General features: G+C 44.1%; 1 protein-coding gene across 1 annotated transcript in view; it reads left to right on the top strand.

Moving 5' to 3' along the window:
* Positions 1-23,187, top strand: part of LOC135522584 (rab effector MyRIP-like) — a 168,746-nt gene that overhangs the window by 71,254 nt on the left and 74,305 nt on the right. The window contains exon 3 of the mRNA XM_064948986.1: positions 21,255-21,476. Within this exon, the coding sequence (XP_064805058.1) occupies positions 21,255-21,476 (222 nt within the window). The remainder of the gene's footprint in view (positions 1-21,254; positions 21,477-23,187) is intronic.

Raw genomic sequence — 23,187 nt, 5'->3', positions numbered from 1 at the left:
ACTGAGGTTGGCACTAAACTAAAGGACAGTGCTACCACACACAGGGCTTTCTCATCTTACTCTGAGGCTACGGTTGAGGACACGAACAAATACAAGAAGTCTCGCTACGACCTCTGCAAAGCCATCAAACAAGCAAAAGAACAATATAAGAACAAGGTGGAATCCTACTACACAGTCTCCGACGGCCACCACATGTGGCATGGGCTCCAGTTCATTACAAATCAAAAAGGAAGACCCAGCCATGATCTGTCCAACGATACCTCTCTACCAGACTAATTTAATGCATTTTAATGCACGCTTGGATAAAAACAGCATCGAGCCGTACACGAGGACCCCCTGCTGACCCAGAGGACTGGGTTATCTTGCTCTCCGAGGCTGACATGAGTCAGGTTTTTAATCAGGTCAACACTCGCGTGGCTGTACGGTATCAAGGGCACATTCTCAGAGCATGCGCAGAGCCGCTGGCAGGCATATTGTCATTTTCAACCTCCTCTTGTCCCAGTCTGTAGCCTCCATGTCTCAAGCTGACCACCATCATTCCTGTTGCCAAAAGCTCTAAGACTACCTGCCTTAATGACAACCTCCCTGTAGCACTCACACCTGTAATCTTAAATGCTTTGAAAGGCTGTTCATGGCACACATCAAATCCATCATCCCAGACACCCTAGACCCACTACAATTTGTATACTGCCCCAACCAATCCATAGACAACACAAACTCAATTGCTCTCCACACCGCCCTTCACATACTTATGTGAGAATGCTGTTCATTGACTACAGCTCAGCTTTCAATACCATAGTCTCCTCCAAGCTCGTCACCAAGCTTGGGAGCCTGGGATGGATTCCATCCCTCTATAATTGGGTCATGGACTTCCTGATGGGCTGACTCCAAGGCCCAGATTCACAAAACCTTCTTAAGAAGAAATGTCTTCTTAACTAACATTTTTTCCTTAACTATAGACTTAAGAAGAAAGCAAAGTTGTGCTATTTCTAAGCTAGAAGTTAAGAAAAAAATGTAAAATGTTCTTGGAAATGTTGTTCATTCCAAGATAGCTAAACCCTTGTCTTAAACTTAGGGCCGTGAGAGAAAAAACTAATAAACGCAATTGAACATGGTAATTCACTCTCAAACTTCATTTGAAAGTTTCAGTGTTGATTATTTTAAACCCAAGAAAATGTTTTAGAACAGTAATCTCAGTAATAAATATGTTAACATGATAGCCATTGTTAGCTAAATAGCTAGCTAAAACTGTTGCCTAGCAACAATCATAAGAAGATTTTATTAGAAGATCATAAAATCTATTGTTGAGGAATTGCACTTACAAACTATCTTACAAACATATTTTTTTTCTTAAGAAGCATCTTAAGTTTTTGCATAAGAAGTGTTTGGTGAATCTGGCATGACGGGGCTGCATTGGAGCGGGTCGAAAGCTTAAGACTTAAAATCGTCCACACACACACACAATCGTGAAGAAGGCGGGACAGCACCTCTTCCCCCTCAGAAATTTGAAAAGATGTGGTATGGACCCTCAAATCCTTAAGTTCTACAGCTGCACCATTGAGAGCATCTTGACTGGCTGCCTCACCAATTGGTTTGGCAACTGCACAGCCCTCAATTGCATGGCGCTATAGAGGGTGGTGAGGACAGCCCAGTACATCACTGTGGCCTTGCTCCCTGCCATCCAGAAACTCTATTTTTGAGGTGTGAAAGAAAGACCCGGAAATTTGTTCAGACTCCAGCCACCAAGCCGTTTCATTGTATTTTTATTTTTGCACTGACTTTTTGCACACTCACAGGTCTATATATTCACACACACAGGACTATATACACACACACACACACACACACACACACACACACACACACACACACACACACACACACACACACTTAGGATAAGCGGTGGCTGGGTAGCCTAGTGGTTAGGGCGTTGGACGAGTAACCGAAAGGTTGCAAGATCAACCCCCCCAGCTGACAAGGTACAAATCTGTCGTTCTGCCCCAGAACAGGCAGTTAACCTGTTACTAGGCAGTCATTGAAAATAAGAATGTGCCTAGTTAAATAAAGGTTAAAAAAAAGAACATACACACTTGTGTATTTTCTCATGTTCTTCCCTCTTTTATAATACTATATTTATTTATATTTTTCCATGTCAGTTAAGAACAAATTCTTATTTTCAATGACTGCCTAGGAGCAGTGGGATTTGACAGATTTGTACCTTGTCAGCTGGGGGGTTTGATCTTGCAACCTTCCGGTTACTAGTCCAACGCTCTAACCACTAGGCTACGCTGCCGCCCTGTTAGTGCATCGCAAGAAAGGCATTTCACTGTACTTGTGCATGTGGCAATACAACCTGAAACTGGGTAATGACACGTGCTGTGCCTTGTTCCCTTCCCCCTGGGACAGGTTCCATCAATCACGGAACAGGGACATAGTTTGAGTCTCAAATGGCATATTCCCTATATAGTGCATTCCCTATATAGTGCACAACTTTTGTTCAGGGCCCATAGTGAAACCCATAGGACTATGGTGAAAGTAGTCCTCTATATAATGGAATAGGTTGCAGCCAAAGAGGGATGGGAACTGTGCTTTATCTCTCCATACAGACCTCGCTCTCTTTTCACCCTAGGAATATCCCCAGAGGTTTTTGCTCTTCAATCTTTCAAATCAGCCCATTTCTCTCTACTGTACAGTAGTAGGCTTCTACTGCTGGGTGGTTGCTGAGTACATCACTAGTCGTCCACCCAGAGAGAGATCTTAGTGGATAGGAGGAGAAGGTGGGGAGGAGAAGGAGACTCTGGAGCTTTAAACACTTCACGGTTCAGCTCAAGGTCAATTAACCCAGCACCAACTCCCCTCTGTAACTGGCTGCTGAGAGAGAGACTGACTGACTGAGGTTTAAAAACACAAAATGGCTAGCTAATAACCAAGAGGATGATTAGCAATACTTGTCTTCTGGCTCTGGCCTTAATAGGAGCTGTGCAATCAAACCATAGATGGCATCGTTGATGCTAGAGATGAAGCTTAGCAAATCAGTTAGTTTGTAAACCTTGTGACAGTCGTCATTATTTTGCCCCTCAAAGTAACCTGGAATTACAATACAAATGTAAGGAGGCTTATTTTGGCTGTGTGCTGGGAAGAGGGTGAAGAGAGCTGTAACATGGGGTGAGTTCCAGTAGAGAGAGAGAGGAAGCCCTTATCTGGGCTTTGTGATGCATGGGGGCTACAGAGAGAAGCACTGTACTGTAACCTGGGGTGGTTAGCTTAGCTCGCTATCTCCAAAGCGAAGCTCGTTGAAAGAATCAGCTTGGAGTCACACACAGCTTTGACAGATGACAACTGTAATGAATAAGTCGAGAGAGAAGAAGTCCTGATCTATGCTGTGTGCTGTATGGGGGCGACAGACTCTGGGTGTCTGGGTGTTCTCAATATGCATACTACCACACTCCGCATATGCACGGAGGGCACTTCCCAGCTGTAAAATCCGTTTTGTACATATTTTGAAACGTGCATTCCACTGAAGATTGCATCGATGCACATGACACAGCCATTAAAAAAAATATGCAAAATCTCTTGAAATATTTGAATTATTTTAGATGAAGCGAGAGAAAATATACACCAACTTCGGTATGAAATTTTGCCCATTCACAATATTTTAAGTTGATACATAAATTAAAACAGTATGTTATTTTTTATCATGTTTACCTGCCTACAAGACCCACTGTAGTGTATGTAGATTGAAGCCCATTGTCACGACTTCCGCCGAAGTCGGCTCGTCTCCTTGTTCGGGCGGCGATCGACGTCACCGGGTTTCTAGCCATCACCGCTCCATTTTTCATATATCCATTTGTCTTGTCTTGTATCCATACACACCTGGTTTTCATTTCCCCAATCAGTCTACTTGTATGTAACCCCCTGTTTCCCGTGTTTTGTGTGTAATTGTTTTCATGTTATTGTGGTGTTTTATTACGTGCTTTACTTTTGTTATGTTACATATTTTGAGACAATTTGACTTATGTAGTGCTCTCGTTTTGGAACTAAAATAAAAGTGTGCCTGTTTACATCACTCTACTCTCCTGCGCCTGACTTTGCCTCTTATACACCCGATGACACCCATAGTAAGTCAATAGGGCTAATTGGCTGTTTGGCTGAGTTCTGTGGTTGCCATGGCGCCGTAAGATAGCCCAGGCAGAGAGCTTTGTAAATAGTCGTAAGTGTTTTGTTGCGTCTTTTGTATTTTGGAGGGATTTGGCTGTTTTAGGGTTTGACCACTACAGTGCCTTCAGAAAGTAGTCAGACCACTTGACTTTCCACATTTTGTTAGGTTACAGCCTTATTCTAAAATGTATTAAATCGTTTTCCCCCTCATCAATCTATACACAATACTCCATAATGACAAAGCAAAAGCGGGTTTATAGAAAAGTTTGCTAAATGATATGAATAAAATAATGAAATACCACGTTTACATAAGTATTCAGACCCTTAACTCAGTACTTTGTTGAAGCACCTTTGGCAGCAATTAAAGGCTCCAGTCTTCAAGGACATTCAGAGACTTGTCCAGAAGCCACCCCTGCGTTGTCTTGGCTGTGTGCTTAGGGTCATTGTCCTGTTAGAATGGTGAATCTTCGCCACAGTCTGAGGTCCTGAGCGCTCTGGAACAGGTTTTCATTAAGGATCTCTGTACTTTGCTCCCTTCATCTTTGACTCAATCCTGACTAGTCTTCTGGTCCCTGGCGCCGAAAAACGCCACCACCGTGCTTCACCGTAGGAATAGTGGCAGGTTTCCTCCAGACGTGACGCTTGGTATTCAGGCCAAAGAGTTCAATCTTGGTTTCATCAGACCAGAGAATCTTGTTTCCCATGGTCTGAGAGTCTTTAGGTTCCTTTTGGAAACTCCAAGCGGATTTTCATGTGCCTTTTACTGAGAAGTGGCTTCCGTCTGGCCACTCTACCACAAAGGCCTGATTGGTGGAGTGTTGCAGAGATGGTTGTCCATTTGAAAGGTTCTCCCATCTTCACAGAGGAATTATAAAGCTCTGTTAGATTGGCCATCGGGTTCTTGGTCACCTCCCTGACCAGGGCCCTTCTCCCCCGATTACTCAGTTTGGCCAGGCGGTCAGCGTTCGTAAGAGTCTTGGTGGTTCCAAACTTCTTCCATTTAAGAATGATGGAGGCCATTGTATTCTTGGGGACATTCAATGCTGCAGATGTTTTTGGTACCCTTTCCCAGATCTGTACCTCGACACAATCCTGTTTCTGAGCTCTATGGGCATTCTTTCGACCTCATGGCTTTGTTTTAGCTCTGACATGCACTGTCAACTGTGGGACCTCATATAGACAGGTGTGTGCCTTTCCAAATCATGTTCAAGCAATTGAATTTACCACAGGTTGACTCCAAGTTACACAAATATCTCAAGGATGATCAATGGAAACAGGATGCACCTGCGATCAATTTCGAGTCTCATCGCAAAGGGTCTGTATACTTATAAGGTAAATAAGGTATTTCTGTTTTTTATTTGTAATTAGCAAAAATGTCTAAACCTATTTTCACTTTGTTTTGTCCTCGCTGGAAGAAGGTTCAGTGAATGGGAAGGTGCAGTGTGAGTGCTTCTCAAATGTAGTATTTTATGCGTTCTCCACACTTTTGTCCTCACAAGAACATACTCAAGAGAACGTCCTCTGAGAATGTACTTGGCGCATGAGAGGGTGGAGTAGGGTAGTGTGCAAATCGAGAAACACCCTGTATGTGCTCTGTAACCTGGGGTGTGTTAGCTTAGCTTGCTAGCTCCAAGGCGACACCAGGATGCTGGCCTTCTAGGCAAAGAAAAATCTATATCCCAAACTGGCCAATAAAAAGAAAAGATTAAGATGGGAAAAAGAACACAGACACTGGAAAGAGGAACTCTGCCTAGAAGGCCAGCATCGTGAAGTCGCCTCTTCACTGTTGACGTCGAGACTGGGGTTTTGCTGGTACTATTTAATGAAGCTGCCAGTTGAGGGCTTGTGAGGCATCTGTTTCTCAAACTAGACACAAATGTACTTGTCCTCTTGCTCAGTTGTGCACCGGGGCCTCCAACTTTCTATTCTGGTTACATTTATTAGTGACCCCAAACTTTTGAAAGGTAGTGTATGTGTCTCTTTCTGTTTCTCTCTCTCTCAGCTGCAGCAGCAGTCATCCACCCACTCGCACAAGCAAAGTCCCAGGTCTGCTCCTCTGCCACAGCTCTCCAAAAACAGAAATCAAACGAAAGCAGCACATTACTTACCGCCTGTCAGTCGCACACACACACACACACACACACACACACACACACACACACACACACACACTAAGGCCTTTGTCTGTTGTTTCTGCCTCTGTGCACTTCTTGAAGTCCTGTTTGTGCTCAGAAGAAGGTGAAAGATGTTGGTAAGCTAGAAGGTGTAATCCATGGGTTCTCTCCACTCTATCTCCAGACCAATAGTTTTTCCTGAACCACGTAAATCTGTCCCTAACACTGCTGCTGCCTGAAGTCCCAACTCGTCCTTCAAATCGCACCCTATTCCATACATAGCACTATGGACCCTAGTCAACAGTGTCATCAACAGATCTCACAAAGTGCTAGACAGAAACCCAGCCTAATACCCCAAACGGCAAGCAATGTAGATGTAGAAGCACGGTGGCTTGGAATAAATCCCTAGAAAGAAACCTAGAGAGGAACTAGGCTCTGAGGGGTCCTCTTCTGGCTGTGCTGGGTGGAGATTATAAGAGTACATGGCGATTTAAAGCCAGATCGTTCTTCAAGATGTTCAAATGTTCATAGATGACCAGCAGGGTTCGGGTTAGTAACCACAGCGGTTATAGAGGGTGGAACAGGTTAGCATCTCAGGAGTAAATGTCAGTTGGCTTTTCATAGCCGAGCATTGAGGTTGAGACAACAGTTGCGAAAGAGAGGGAGGGAGTGAGAGGGATGCAGTGATACAGCTTAAGCATATATATCAACTAATTGTCGAGGGTACTAGAACAGTCTGCAGCACCCAGCCTCACCCTACTTGAATCTGAAGTCAAATGTCTACTATTTGCTGATGATCTGGTGCTTCTGTCCCCAACCAAGGAGAACCTACAGCAGCACCTAGATCTTCTGCACAGATTCTGTCAGACTTGGTCAATGACAGTAAGACAAAAATAATGGTGTTCCAAAAAAGGTCCAGTTGCCAGGATCACAAATAGAAATTCCATCTAGACACTGTTGCCCTAGAGCACTCAAACTATATATACGTCTGTCTAAACATCAGCAAGAAAGGTCTATGCCATCAACAGGAACATAAAATTCAACATACCAATTTAGGATTTGGCTAAAAATACTTGAATCAGTTATAGAACCCATTGCCCTTTATGGTTGAGGTCTGGGGTCTGCTCACCAACCAAGAATTCACAAATCCGTTAAATTCTACAACCCCCTTAATTGAAGTGTTTCCAAAACCTTCTATAACAAAGCCATCACCTACAGAGAAATTTACCTTAAGAAGAGCCCCCTAAGCAAGCTGGTCCTGGGGCTCTGTTCACAAAACAAAAAGAGCCCAAGGACAGCAACACAATTAGACCCAACCAAATCATGAGAAAACAACAAGATAATTACTTGACACATTGGAAATTTACAACAATTTTTTTTAAACTTGAATGATATTTGGCCTTGAACAGAGTTCACAGTGGCAGAATTCCTGACCACTGTAACTGACCCAAAATATTTGACTATGTATAGACTCAGTGAGTATTGCAATTGAGAAAGGCACACTGCCCACAAAATGAGGTGGAAATTGAGCTGCACTTCCTAACCTCGTGCCAAATGTATGACCATATTAGAGACACATTTCCCTTAGATTGCACATACCCACAAAGAATTCTAAAACAAATCCAATCCATATATATTGGGTGAAATACCAGTGTGCAATCACAACAGCAAGATTTGTGACCTGTTGCCACAAGAAAAGGGAAACCAGTGAAGAACAAACACCATTGTAAATACAACCTATATTTGTTTATTTATTTTCCCTTTTGTACGTTAACTATTTGCACATAATTACAACACTGTATATAGACAATATGACATTTGAAATGTATTTTCTGAGTATAGCCCATGAAGATCTCCTCCACCGTACGAGCCCGAGGGGGCGCAAAACCAGACAGGAAGATCACTTCAGTGACTCAACGCTTTCAAGACAAGTAATAGTGAAAAAAGACGGTCACGACGTGATACAGCCCTCCTAGAGACGGCATGGAAGAGTACTTGAAAGCCAGTGACTCAGAGGCAGAGAATCCCACTGGAGAGAGGGGAGCCGGCCAGGCACAGAAGGGTGGTTCGTCATTCCAGTGCCTTGCCGTTCACCTTTGCACCCCTGGGCCAGACTATACTCATAGGACCTACTGAAAAGATGAGTCTTCAGTAAAGACTTAAAGGTCGAGACGAGTCTGCGTCTCTCACATGGATAGGCAGACCATTCCACAAAAATTGAGCTCTATAGGAGAAAGCCCTGCCTCCAGCCGTTTCCTTAGAGGTTCTAGGGACAATAAGGGGGCAAATTGGAGAGATGGGTAGGAGCCAAGTCCATGTAATGATTATAGGTGATCAGTAAAACATTGAAATCAGCCCGAGCCTTAGCAGAAAACCAGTGTAGAGAGGCTAGCATAGGAGTAATATGATCAAATTCTTTGGTTCTAGTCAAGATTCTAGCAGCCACATTTAGCACTAACTGAAGATATTTAGTGCTTTATCCGGTAGTCAGAGAGTAGAACATTGTGGTAGCCTTCGTGACAAAAGCATCGATTTAGCTTTTCTGCATAATTTTTGGACAAACCATTTCAGATTTATGCAATGTTACGAAGATGGAACAACGCTGCCCTTGAACTATTCTTGATATGTTAGTCAAAAGAGAGATCAGGGTCCAGAGTAACGCCGAGGTACTGCAGTTTTATTTGAGACAGTAAAACCATCAAGGTTAATTGTCAAATTAAACAGCAGAACTCTTTGTTTCTTGGGACCTAGAACTAGCATCTCGGTTTTGTCCGAGTTTAAAAGTAAAACATTTGCCTCCATCCACTTCCTTATGTCTGAAACACAGGGTTCCAAGGTAGGCAATTTCACCATGTTTCATCGAAATGTCGAGCTGTGTGTCGCCTGCATCTCAGTGAAAGTTGACATTTTGTGTTTCCGAATGACATCAGCAAGAGGTAGAATATATAGTGAAAATAGTCGTCCTAAAACGGAACTTTGAGGAACACAAAAACAGCATCCACAGAGACAAACTAATATATTTCCGACAGATGAGATCTAAACCAGGCAAGAATGTGGTGATCCATGGTGTCAAAAGCGGCACTAAGCTCTATGAGCACCAGGACAGATGCAGAGCCTTGGTCTGACACCATTAAAAGGTCATTTACCACCTTCACGAGTGCAGCCTAAGTACTATAATGGGGTCTAAAACCAGACTGGAGTGTTATTGTATACATTGTTGCACTATATAGGGTGTCATGTGCGATGCATCCCCATTCTCAATCAATCTACAGACTGCAGCAGTAAACCGTGCCACGCATAGGGAATAAGAGGGGGAATGAATTATTGACTAAATAGTAGGGCTGTGACGATACTAGTATCATATTTTTTTCAATAGCAAAAATGAAAACTCGAAGCAGATAAAACTCTTTGGTCCTTTAAAAACCTGCTGTATGTAAAATATTGTGTGCTGTAGCAAAATTAATACGTGACTCCGGATGACAACCTGTTTGTTTTTGTTTCCCACATCAGTGCTGTTTCCTAAAGAGGTTAAATCCGTTTTTGTTTTCCTTGCCACGATGTCATCTCGGCCCTACTAAATAGTAAAGGCAAGCTAATAAGAAAAGTTCCCCCCATTTTTAAACATCACACAGGGGCTTGTTAAGGCTCCCTGACACTGAACAAGGTCTTATAATGTCTTATACACATACACACACAGGCACATTAAGGTGCTGTATATGCACACGCACGTTTACCTCTCCTTCTTTGCTGGTATTTTACTCATGAAAGGTTGGGGACATTCCCCCGTGGTGTCGTGTGACCCCAGACATACAGTACATGCATGAGGACACGGAATGGCCTTATAACGTTAACCTGGTGTTAGTGTAGGGAGGGCGGCACGGTCACATCCCTGGAGGACTGATTACGGCTGCGTCCCATATGGCTCCCTTTTATAGTGCACTATAAAGGGGATAGGGTGCTATTTGGGACGTAGCACCAGGCTTTTCATCTCTTCAGTGGAAAGCCCATCAGCCAGCCGTCTCAACCGCTGAGGAAGAAGAAGCTGTGGGAAGGGACAAAGCTCACTTGGTCGATCACTGCGCGCGTGTGCATACGTGCACATGGGTGTTTTGTGTGTGCCAAGCATGTGTGAACATAGGATCTCTATCAATTCTATATGTAATTCTTTATATGTGTGTGTGTATCCATTTCTCTGGGCTGGTCTATTTAACGGGCAGAGACATACTCTGTAGAATAAACCATTGGGAGAGAGAGGTTGTAAATCCCCAGGCTGCGCTCCATGATGAAATGTCTGCCGGGTGGTCTCCCTGCTGTTATTCCACCTGGATTGATGGTTCCCAGATGCTAGCGGTTAGCTCTGGGATGGGTTACACTTAGTGTGTGTCCCTCACACACACACTGTACACGCTGCGGCCCTGTTCCAATACTTTGAACATGCATCCTTCCTTCCTTATACACGTGGTTTCTGTTGTGTGTGTGTGTGAAAAGGTCTGAAGAAGAATGGTCATTCTACTAGGCTTAACATTTAAAGAGATTCTCCGTAACTTTTATATACTTCTTAGACGTTAGTTCTGAAAGTAGCGCTCACGAGCCAAACGTGGTCCCCAACGATTGCGTTACTGCGTCGCAGATACAGTGGGGCAAAAAAGTATTTAGTCAGCCACCAATTGTGCAAGTTCTCCCACTTAAAAAGATGTAATTTTCATCATAGGTAAACTTCAACCATGACAGACAAAATGAGAGAAAAAAAATCCAGAAAATCACATTGTAGGATTTTTTAATGAATTTATTTGCAAATTATGGAAAATGGAAAATAAGTATTTGTTCAATAACAAAAGTTTATCTCAATACTTTGTTATATACCCTTTGTTGGCAATGACAGAGGTCAAACATTTTCTGTAAGTCTTCACAAGGTTTTCACACACTATTGCTGGTATTTTGGCCCATTCCTCCATGCAGATCTCCTCTAGAGCAGTGATGTTTTGGGGCTGTTGCTGGGCAACATGGACTTTCAACTCCCTCCTAAGATTTTCTATGGGGTTGAGATCTGGATACTGGCTAGGCCACTCCAGGACCTTGAAATGCTTCTTACGAAGCCACTCCTTTGTTGGCGGTGCGTTTGAGATCATTGTCATGCTGAAAGACCCAGACATGTTTCATCTTCAATGCCCTTGCTGATGGAAGGAGGTTTTCACTCAAAATCTCACGATACATGGCCCCATTCATTCTTTCCTTTACACGGATCAGTCGTCCTGGTCCCTTTGCAGAAAAACAGCCCCAAATCATGATGTTTCCACCCCCATGCTTCACAGTAGGTATGGTGTTCTTTGGATGCAACTCAGCATTATTTGTCCTCCAAACACGACGAGTTGAGTTTTTACCAAAAAGTTGTATTTTGGTTTCATCTGACTATATGACATTCTCCCAATCTTCTTCTGGATCATCCAAATGCTCTCGAGCAAACTTCAGACGGGCCTGGACATGTACTGGCTTAAGCAGGGGGACACGTGTGGCACTGCAGGATTTGAGTCCCTGGCGGCGTAGTGTGTTACTGATGGTAGGCTTTGTTACTTTGGTCCCAGCTCTCTGCAGGTCATTCACTAGGGCTCCCCGTGTGGTTCTGGGATTTTTGCTCACCGTTCTTGTGATACTTTTGACCCCACGGGGTGAGATCTTGCATGGAGCCCCAGATCAAGGGAGATTATCAGTGGTCTTGTATGTCTTCCATTTCCTAATAATTGCTCCCACAGTTGATTTATTCAAACCAAGCTGCTTACCTATTGCAGATTCAGTCTTCCCAGACTGGTGCAGGTCTACAAATTAGTTTCTGGTGTCCTTTGACAGCTCTTTGGTCTTGGCCATAGTGGTGTTTGGAGTGTAACTGTTTGAGGTTGTGGAAAGGTGTCTTTTATACTGATAACAAGTTCAAACAGGTGCCATTAACCTCTTGAATCTCCCCATCCCGGATCCGGGATCGTGACTAAAGCCTCAGGCTCATTAGCGTAATGCAACGTTAACGATTTCTGAAAATCGCAAATAAAATGAAAATAATGCGCCTGCTCTCAAGCTTAGCCTTTTCTTAACAACACTGTCATCTCAGATTTTCAAAATATGCTTTTGAACCATAGCAATTGACTAATTTGTGTAAGAGTATGCTAAGCTAGCTTAGCATTTTGAGTAGCATTTAGCATGCAACATTTTCACAAAAACCAGATAACCAAATAAATAAAATCATTTACCTTTTCAATGAGGAGACTCTCAGTTACATACCAAATGCGCAGTTTTTCCTGAAAGCATCTGTGTGTAGGAGAAATTGCTCCGTTTTGTACATCACATTTGGCTACCGAAACGAACCGAAAATTCAGTCACCTACAACGTCAAACTTTTTCCGAATTAACTCCATAATATCGACCGAAACATGGCAAACGTTGTTTGGAATCGATCCTCAAAGTGTTTTTTCACATATCTCTTCATTGATATATCGTTCGTGGAAGCCTGTATTCTTCTCTAAATTCCATGGAAAAATACTTGCAGCTGACTTTTGCGCACCAATTTCGGCGCAGGACACCGGGCGGACACCTGGTAAATGTGGTCTCTTATGGTCAATCTTCCAATAATATGCCTACAAATACGTCACAATGCTGCAGACACCTTGGGGAAACGACAGAAAGGGCAGACTTACTCCTCTCGCATTCACAGCCATATAAGGAGACAATGGAAAACAGAGCCTCAAAAATCCTGCTCATTTCCTGGATGCTGTCTCATCTTGGTTTTGCCTGAAGCTCACGTTCTAGGGCACGCACAGAAAATATCTTTGCAGTTCTGGACACGTCAGAGTGTTTTCTTTCAAAAGCTATCAATTATATGCATAGTCGAGCATCTTTTTGTGACAAAATATCTTGTTTAAAACGGGAACGTTTTTCATCCAAAAATGAAATTGCGCCCCTAGAGTTTCAACAGGTTAATACAGGTAACGAGTGGAGGACAGAGGAGCCTCTTAAAGAAGTTACAGGTCTGTGAGAGCCAGAAATCTTGCTTGTTTGTAGGTGACCAAATACTTACTTTTCACCATAATTTGCAAATAAATTCATTAAAAATCCTACAATGCGATTTTTCTGGATTTTTTTCTTCTCATTTTGTCTGTCAAAGTTGAAGTGTACCTATGATGAAAATTACAGGCCTCATCTTTTTAAGTGGGAGAACTTGCACAATTGGTGGCTGACTAAATACTTGTTTGCCCCACTGTATGTGCAACATGTCATTGCTCTCTCTCTCTCTCTCACTGCTGTGTGTGCATCTTCAGCCCCTCACTCAAATGGCGAGGAGCTGAAGCTCATTGACTTAAACGCTAATTGCTAGGGGGCTGGCCCACGTGGGGGAAAATGGCGCAGCACAGCTTCCAGAAAAAGTTGCTTTCAAATTGGGTATTTCGTGGTTAATTGATGTAAGACAGTAATTCTCCTCATAGATTGATTATGCATGTAGGAACTACACATTGACATCCAGCCCAATGCCGGAGGTATAAAAAATACTTACTGAAGTTACAAAGGGTCTTTAACTTCACTTTCGAGGAAAAGGTCCGGCTGAAACCTCAGTCCACTTTTGAAGATCTATAGATGTAGGATCTTAATTTGAGCCAGTTTGCTACATCAAGAAAATAATCCTGCAGCAGCAAGAATTGGGAATTAATGTGGATTATAAATAATGGCCTTTTGTTTTGTAGGGCTTGATACATTTTTGTTACGGCAAATCAAGTCTGAAATGTTTAAGCGGGAAACTAAACGTTAGAAGCCTTTTTAAACCTAGAATACACTACAAGTTTGCATTTCCAGCTGTGCCGGAAAATGCTCAGCAATAAAAGGGTGATCAAATTAAAATCCTACATCTGTACCAAAGGAATCTATTCACTCCTGCAGTTAAGATCAGATGTTGAAGCATATAACAGGGTTAGTCAAGCAATTGCTATAGCATCTCACCTCCATCAAAGACCTCAATTAAACTCTGGGTCTAACACTACCCCTACGAATAGTTCTGAACAAAAGACTGCTGCGAACTCATTCATAAAGCTTCTCGGAGTAGGAGTCCAGGTCTGTGTTCAGGTCCTCTCTGTCCATATTTTATTTATTTATTTTTATTTCACCGTTCTTTTTAAACCAGGTAGTCAAGTTGAGAACAAGTTCTCATTTACAACTGCGACCTGGCCAAGATAAAGCAAAGCAGTTCGACACATACAATAATACAGTTTTCCACATGGAGTGAAACAGTCTATATACAGTGTGTGCACATGAGGTGAGATAAGGGAGGTTATGGCAATAAATAGGCCATGGTGGCGAAGTAAATACAATATAGCAATTAGAACACTGGAATGGTAGATTTGACAGATGAGTGTGCAAAGTAGAAAATAAATAAATACAGTAGGGGAAGAGGTAGTTGTTTGGGCTATTTATAAATGGGCTATGTACAGGTGCAGTGATCTGTACAAGTATGAAGCGAGGGCCAGCCAACGAGAGCGTACAGGTTGCAGTGGTGGGTAGTATATGGGGCTTTGGTGACAAAACGGATGGCACTGTGACTGCATCCAATTTGTTGAGTAGGGTGTTGGAGGCTATTTTGTAAACGACATCACCGAAGTCAAGGATCGGTAAGATGGTCAGTTTTACGAGGAAATGTTTGGCAGCATGAGTGAAGGAGGTTTTGTTGCGAAATAGGAAGCCAATTCTAGATGTAACTTTGTATATACATCTCCTTCATTATGATCCAAAAGAAAACTGTTCCAAGATCAGTAGTCCTACTTTGAAACAGAGTATGGGCCCAGAGGCTGCTGCTCACCTCTTGAATTATACCCAGGATCTGCAGGGCTAGTCTGCAGCAACCTACTGGATAATTCAAGAGGAATGATGTATGGACTGCACACTCACTAATACCGTCCATTAATAGATACATGATTGAAGAAGCAATCTGCCATGAATCCCCTTTTGACCGGGGCAATGGAAACGTGTTGTGTGCTAGAGGGAGTGGCAATTGAATGCAAGCTTCATAATAAAAAAGGATATTGTTAAAACATGTCTAGCCTGTCTATTGATCGGTAACAGGGTTGACATGTTATGCTTGAGCGGCTCAGTTTTACACCACAAAATGTCCAAAAAGTGTAGAACCTGCTTTTACTCAATGTTCAGTGTTTCTTTTGAAAATAGTTTCACCATTATGAAAACGAGTGTTCAGTTCAGGGTTGACCTAAATGAAACCCTAAATCACATGAAATAAATCCTAATCTCAAAAAGTTACTTTGTGAAAGCAACAAAATAACGAGGGCTTTGCGATGGTGAATGAGGGCCTACTTAACTCTCAACTGTAAACCGATAATATCACAATGTACTGTACAATTTTCTTTGTACATTGAGCCCTTAAGTTATTGACAAAATATTGCTTTTAACCTTATAGAAACAGAAAGGGGGCATTGCACTTTTTTTCCCCTGTGCAAACAAACAAATAAATATGCAGTAAAATAAAATATTTCCTGCCAAATATAAGTGTAGTCTTTTTTTCAGCATAACACCGGTCATTATGAATTCAAGTTGTAAACCTTTTCAAACTAACTTCTTCAAGCATTTACCAAGACAGTCTGTATGTTTCTCAGTTCACCATGTAACAATTCACTGCCTCCCTCTTCACAAGTCCCGTGTCAGGAACACCAGCCTATCGATTTAGTTTCTGGCGTGAAGCGTGAGCTCACCACCACTCCAAAGGATCAGCCTGACTGTCTGCTGCCATCAGAGTGTAGCTGTCCAGCTCTCTCTCCGTGACCTGTCCTCTGGGTTCTCAAGGCAGGTGCACTACTGCTTTTCTTAGAGGCTCCCAAGGCTCTTCTTGGACTTCTTTGCTGATTGTGGCGCAGTGGCAGCTTCTTTCTCTCTCTCTGGTCCTGAGAGAGAGATCTCCCACGGCCGTGTTCCCTACAAGGAGGGCTTCTGTCTGAGGCAGGTCTCACCTCCACCAGCTTCTCAGTGGTCTTGAACCTTGGCTCCAGCAAGGTAGCCATGGTGAGCAGCTCCTCTGTTTCAGGGTCGGTGTATTTGCCATTCGGGGAATCGAGGACCCTCGTCTTAATCTCTCGGGTCAGTTTGGCGTCGACCTTCATTTGGATTTCAGAACCTTCGTCTTGAACAAATGGAGGACGGGCTACAGATACGACACAGTCACGTATGTCTCTCCTGACGGGGCGTCTGAAATCCTGGAGGTGCTTAAGTGCTCCCGTGATGGATTCAAAGACCTCAATGTCTTGCCGGGAGGATGCAAGGTGCAGTGTTTTTTGTTGTTGTCTGCTGCCAGGACTTGTGTGATAGCCTTTTCCTGCTCCAGGACTCTCTCCATCATCTGCAGTCGAGATCCCCACCGTGTCGAGGAATCTGTGATGATCTCGTGGAGGATCAGGCTCAGTTTATCCTTTGCACATGTCAGGGCCTTCTGCTTCTTCCAACTATAGGAAAATGTGCCGCACACTCCTGTGGTCCAGGAAACCCGAGGTTCGTTTTGGACACTCCTCTCTGGGGGAAAAAAAAATGTAAAAAAAAATATTACATATTAAATCACAATTATTCAATAGAAATAATATTGCATCTGCTATAATTACAGCAATTTACAGCATGGACAATGGACATTATTACACATTTTAATCCATCTATAGCTTTGTATACAACTGTTGTGATTTAAGAGAGCTACGTTGCTTTAGAAAACGGGATCATTTATTGAGTAGGCTATTTGTTATTGAAAGAGAAGATAGCCTACGCCGCGAATATATGAATCTGTATCAATTTTATAAATACCATCAATGTAATCCATGTAATGTTTGGATATTGCACACATTTACAAATATTATCTACCGAGCTCTGTGTTATGGACGTTGAGACGTACCAATAGCACTGTGTTAGCCCGTGTCTGAAACAACCTAGTCCAGTCCATTAAGACGTCTGAAGGCATTTGCAGTTTCCAGTTGTCTTCAATGTAATCAATCGTGAGGCTAATGTATGGCTCTCGTATTTTGGGTCTAGAGTTCGAATCAACTTTGTGAAACCGTCTTTCTCCACAGTTAAAAAAAAAAGAAATTGGTTCCATATCTTTCGTTATGTGATAAGAAATTGCACTCGTTCTCTCATTCCACTTGTTGCTCTTCTTGCCACTAACGAATGATGCGTTGAGTGATAGCGGAGTGCCGGTCTGGCTTGAAGATGTCTTGGGACTTGCTCCGGGGGTTTGTTGCACACATTCTGGTAGATTCTTCATATTCGCGCACATGTACTGTTTTCAGGTTGTGGGAAAAAATACTGCTGGTGTTTCCACCTTTTTGACGAGCACAACGCGTCGACACAACTTACACAGTACTGTTTGTTTGGTCGAGGTCGGACATCTTCAAGCCAAACCAGATCCAAACGGCAGAGGAGCCCCCCCCCTCCCCCTTTTTTTCCCCGAACCAATTGTTCGTCGTCCTGCAAATCAACCTCTAGCGTTATTTTCCTTGTCTTCATGCTTACTTGATTTTTGGACACTGGCTTACAAACTGAGTTTACTTCGCTAAACGTTTGCTTACTCTGCAGTTGCGCGTGCTTGTTTTGTTGACTTTGATCAGCAGGCAGATTGCATGTGACCTCCATGCTTCTACTTTTTTGCTTTGCTAAAAAAATGAGACTGTTTTTAGTAAAAGATAAACCATTTGAACTAGCCCACTAGGCTGTATCACTCGACATGTATTAATTTATCACGATATGGCAAAATCCATATCATGGCACACCGTCGTACCAGTATTCACATTGATACCGGTATACCGCCCACACCTAACTCAAAGGGATGTTCAATGTCAGCTGTTTATTTGTACCATTCCACCAATGGGTGCCCTCACGGACCTACCTCCAACTTCCTTCATCCTGGGCACAGAGACATACAAATTGTATTCTCACGAGTTCATCTGACTCAGGGGAAGCAGATAAAGGGCGTCGTGGCCAAAATCCTGAAGTATCCCTTTAATCTGATGGGACACCAGGAGTTACAGGGCTCTCTGTCCTTGTTGTATATGTGTGTATTACCGTGCTCATTTAGCCTATTGGCCTATCTGCACTGTTACCAAGCTGTCATTAAGAGCTACAGTATCATCCATCTGGCCCCTCAGCGCAAGGCATTAAGCGTTAGGGAGCCTCACTAAAATGGGTCAAACGCAGGCACACAAACACACACTCATGCATGCACACACACTCACATACACACGGTTGGACCCCCACCCCTCCCATCGCAGGTTGCGTTCACTATCTCTGCAGTACTCGATACTACATGGATTTAGAAGATCAAGTTGCACTGTGGCTTTTCACTGGGGAGAAATAATTTATTAAATTATAGGTCTCTGTGGATAGATAAAAGTATCTGGATGGATATGAAAAGATGATGGAGGGTTGGTTTTGTGTGTGTAGATGTCGGATCAATAGAAGCTGTGTGGGAGTTAACCTGAGCACAGTAAATCCCAGAGGAGAGGAGATGGGTGTGAATAATTGACTCTCCAACCATGGGTTAAACTCACCCTGACGCTCACCTTTCTACTAGCCCCATAAGAATCTGGCTAGTACACAGCCAGGTCGCTCAAGATCCAAGGCAAAATTTGGACTACCGACCAGGTACCCAGGATGTTGGGAGATTACGGAAAAACCAGCCACTATGGGCAACAGTGAGCTCTATTACCATCAAGTGGGCTTGCGGTTTGTTGCTAGGGTGCTGGGGATGGGCGTAAGCCGCAAGTACCGACTCCAAGGGTTGCGTGTTCAATCAGTGCTATGCACACTTAATTTAAACCGTTTTGAAATGTTTCCCTAACCCTTACCTTAACTATTCTGAATGAATGTCTAAACCTAATGTTTTAACCCTATTCCAAACCTTATGGGCAAACATTGGGTATTCTGAAGTGAAACTGTGAGAGCTTGTTGCTAGGGCAACCACCCAGTGTCGTGGTCGAGTCACTAAGCCTAGAGTACGAGTCGAGTCCCATGTCCTCTGTGCTCGAGTCCGAGTCGTGTCACGAGTCTCTATGGCTGAAGTCCAAGTCTGAGTCACCAATGGTCGAGTCATGAGTCCATCAATTTATAGTTGGTGTTATTATGCAATTGTTTCTAGTCCCCACCAGATGGCTGTATATCTCCAACTAATTTACTAACCATCACTACCTCACAAGTTCTACTCAACCTGTTTTAAACTACTTAATTATTATATAAATGAATGGCAAGTCAGGCTCTTGGCTACTTTTTTGTAATCACCCACTAACATTTGTCATTTTTATTTATTTATTATTGCATAGTGAAAACTAAAGGGAGACATGTCAACCTGGCTATGGGATGCAGGGGGGGAAGTGGGCGGGAACAGCGAGAAAACGCATTCAAAGACACAGCCTACTTTCTATACTCAAGGGTTGAGAGAGACACCTAGCTAGACTGTTGTTTTACTATTAAACTTAATACTAGTATTGTTTTCAATTTCGTACAGCAGTTTGTGTTAATGGTTGTTACAGGAAGGCAAGTGAGACGCTTGCGCGATGTGTAGCCTATAATCGGAGCTGGAGTGGAGCCTGTCTACTCATCGCTTGCTCCCCCGTGGCTCACCAGTTGATGTAGACTGTGTGTGGCTGGCCCTTCCCACTGATAAAGGACAGAACCCTCGTTGCTCTGCTCACCCAGTGCTGCTAATATTCTCCTCATCATAGTCTCGAGAAGGAGAATCTAAGTCACCAATGGTCAAGTCCCAGATCGTGAAACTGCAACACTGCGACCACCACAGATACACAGAAAGTAATCAATGCACATCCAGCCTACAGAAAGGTAATTGTGTAATTAACTAAGTATACCTGGAATAACCTGTGTGTGTGGCCGTAAGTCAGCCTCATTAGAGTACAGCGGGACCATTGTTATTGAACCAAAGCCCTAGCCTCTATGATTGCGTTGTAATTGGATCACACTCGTCATTAACACTATTTACCCAACGCCTGACCGTGGCATTCAGTGTGTACTGTACATGTGTGTGTTTTGCCTAAAGCTCCCCAGTGACCGCCAGCTGTATAGCTGTTTTAATATCGCACCGTTCATCATCATCATCATCATCATTGTCGTTATTACAATGGAGGTAGTCCTATAGCTTAATATACTGTGTCATTAGGGGTTGTAGAGGGAACACGATACATAGGCGACAAGACAGGTAACACTAATGAGTCCCCTATTGTTGCTAGTTAACAGGGAAAGGAGTTCATCTGATGGGACACCAGCAGAGGGAATGCAGTCGGGGAACAGCGTCGTGTTCATTCGTGCACACCGTAGCAAACCATTTTGCAAGAGCTTCATGTTGGACTACAGTCCCTCGCCGTTTCGGTCCGTTTTCATCCGTCTGGTTTCTTCTTTTTTTTTCTCTGTCCTTGCTATTCATGTTATTTTGTTACTACATTACAATACATTCAATAATGCCGGCATAATGACAAATACTATCTAGTGCTAAGTGCAAATTCTGGTATTGAGAGGCTTTTGTTGGTAGCTGCATTGCAACCAGTCTGAGAACACCTCTAGTAAGGAACAATATGTTACAGGGAGGAAAGCAGCTACTAAGCCTGTTCCATTAAGAGTTACAACTTTCAGACACAGGAGGCACACACACACACACACACACACACACACACACACTAATGCACACACACCAAACACACGTGTGTAGCATGCTGTTCTCAATATCCCGTTAGCTTTGAGACGAGGAGTGACAGTCTCTCCGATTGGAAATGTCAGGCGCCACCTTTAACACTCTCCGTCTTCCGTTTATTATCCCCATTTTTAATTGATAATTTGTTACGGCGTCCAATTATTTCGCCTTCCCCTCTCCGCCGCCTCACGTTCCACCTCTCTGTTCGCTAACTCCCTCCCTCCCCCCCCCCCTCCCACTCTCCCTCCACCCGGTCTCTCTCCGTCGGGGCAGTGAGATGAAGCAGGAGCTGGCGGAGGAAGGCAGTAGATGCTCCATCCTCTCCAAGCAGCACCGCTTCAACGAGCACTGCTGTATCCGCTGCTGCTCTCCCTTCACCTTCCTGGTCAACCCCAAGCGCCCGTGTCTGGACTGCCAGTACAACGTCTGCAAGACCTGCCGCACCTACAGCAAGCGAGAGAAAGCCTGGCTCTGTACCGTCTGCCAGAAGACCAGGTCAGTCTACTACGGTCTGAATCCTGTCTATCTCACTGGATGAATGAATGGATAGAGTGCGAGAGGGAGGGAGAGACAGGAACACCAGAGTGAGATGGGGAGACTAGGGGGAAAGACGGGAGGTGAGGGAGAGCAGAGGGAGGTAGAGGGGGGGAGTGAGAGAGGCAGATAGCCGGGTTGGAGCCGGGGGGGGGGAGAGGGATGGAGGGAGAAAGGGCAGGGAGAGAAGAGTGAATGAGGTGGATACTACACTGCTGTTGCTGTTACTACAGTCTGTCAACGCTGACCAGAGTTAGTTAGGAGTGAAAGAGAGGGAGGGAGAAAGAGAAGACGGGCAAAAAGAGGGAGCCCGGGGAGGAGTGGGAGAGAACAGCACGTCGTGTCGGAGAGAGCTCTCGGGAACGAGGGGAAGGGAGGGGGGGTGTACGTTGTGAGGAAAGGAGAGTGTATGAGGTGAGAGATGGAAGAAAGGTGTTTGGATGCTGCAGCCAGGTGTTGTCCATCTTGTATATGTCCGGAGGAGAGACTTTGTGTGTGTATGTGTGCATGCTTGCCGTCATAGCACAGACAAACTCCGACACCAACATGAAGCTAGACCAGGCTTCACCGTATTGAGCTGTGTTACAATGGGAGGATGATGAATTGAGCAGAGTATGTTGTGTTATACGGGCTATACTCTATACTAGGAGCTTGATGAAAACCAGAACACTGCTTTTCATGGGTGTGTGAACTGGGTGGGTGGAAAGCTGTTTGTCTGTATCTTCACCTAAGTGTGTGTAGACTTCATATGATATGCGTTTTGTGTCATGTCATTTATGTGTGTGAAAGGGGATATTTAGTCAGTGGCAGAACTAAAAGCATTCAATGGAAATGTCTTCCGCATTTAACCCAGCCCTTTTGAATCAGAGGGGTGCAGGGGGCTGCCTTAATCGACGTCCGCTCCAGCGTCACACTGTGTTGTTTGTCAGCCTTCTGGGTGGTTTTAGAGACATGGATGGAAATGCCTGAAGGATGGCCCAGTCAGTCTTCTCTACCACCTGAGTCCCTGACATGGAAAACTGTGTTCCGTACCATCTATGACAGTGATATCACAGTGTGTGTGTGATGATGGAACATGCCAAGGCGTGGTATAGTAGTAGGCACGTAGCCCCAAACTGGGTTTACGAGACAAAACTGTTGATTTTTTTTATCCATCAGGGTGGAGGTTGGTTGGTCTTTCTTTCTCTCTTGCTCTGTTTCTCGCTTCACCCCCCCCCCCGTCTCTCTTTACTCCCCTTGTCACTCCCTCCCTCATCCCCCTCTCTCTCCGCCCCGGCCCCCCTTACTCCCTCCCTCCCGCCATCTTTATCTCCCTCCATCCCCCATCTCTTTCCAACCCCCTCCCTCTCTTCCTCCATCCCCCATATCTCTCCAACCCCTCCCTCTCTTCCTCTATCCCCCATCTCTCCAACCCCCTCCCTCTCTTCCTCTATCCCCCATCTCTCCAACCCCCTCCCTCTCTTCCTCCATCTCTCTCGAACCCCCTCCCTCTCTTCCTCCAACTCCCTCCCTCTCTTCCTCCATCTCTTTCCAACCCCCTTCCTCCATCCCCCATCTCTCTCGAACCCCCTCCCTCTTCCTCCATCCCCCATCTCTCTCGAACCCCCTCCCTCTTCCTCCATCCCCCATCTCTTTCCAACCCCTCCCTGTCTTCCTCCATCCCCCATTTCTT

The sequence above is a fragment of the Oncorhynchus masou genome, chromosome 30, assembly GCF_036934945.1.
Source record: "Oncorhynchus masou masou isolate Uvic2021 chromosome 30, UVic_Omas_1.1, whole genome shotgun sequence".
Lineage (NCBI taxonomy): Eukaryota > Metazoa > Chordata > Actinopteri > Salmoniformes > Salmonidae > Oncorhynchus > Oncorhynchus masou.
The sequence above is the reverse complement of the archived record's forward strand: the minus strand, read 5'-3'. Positions and strand labels throughout refer to the sequence as shown.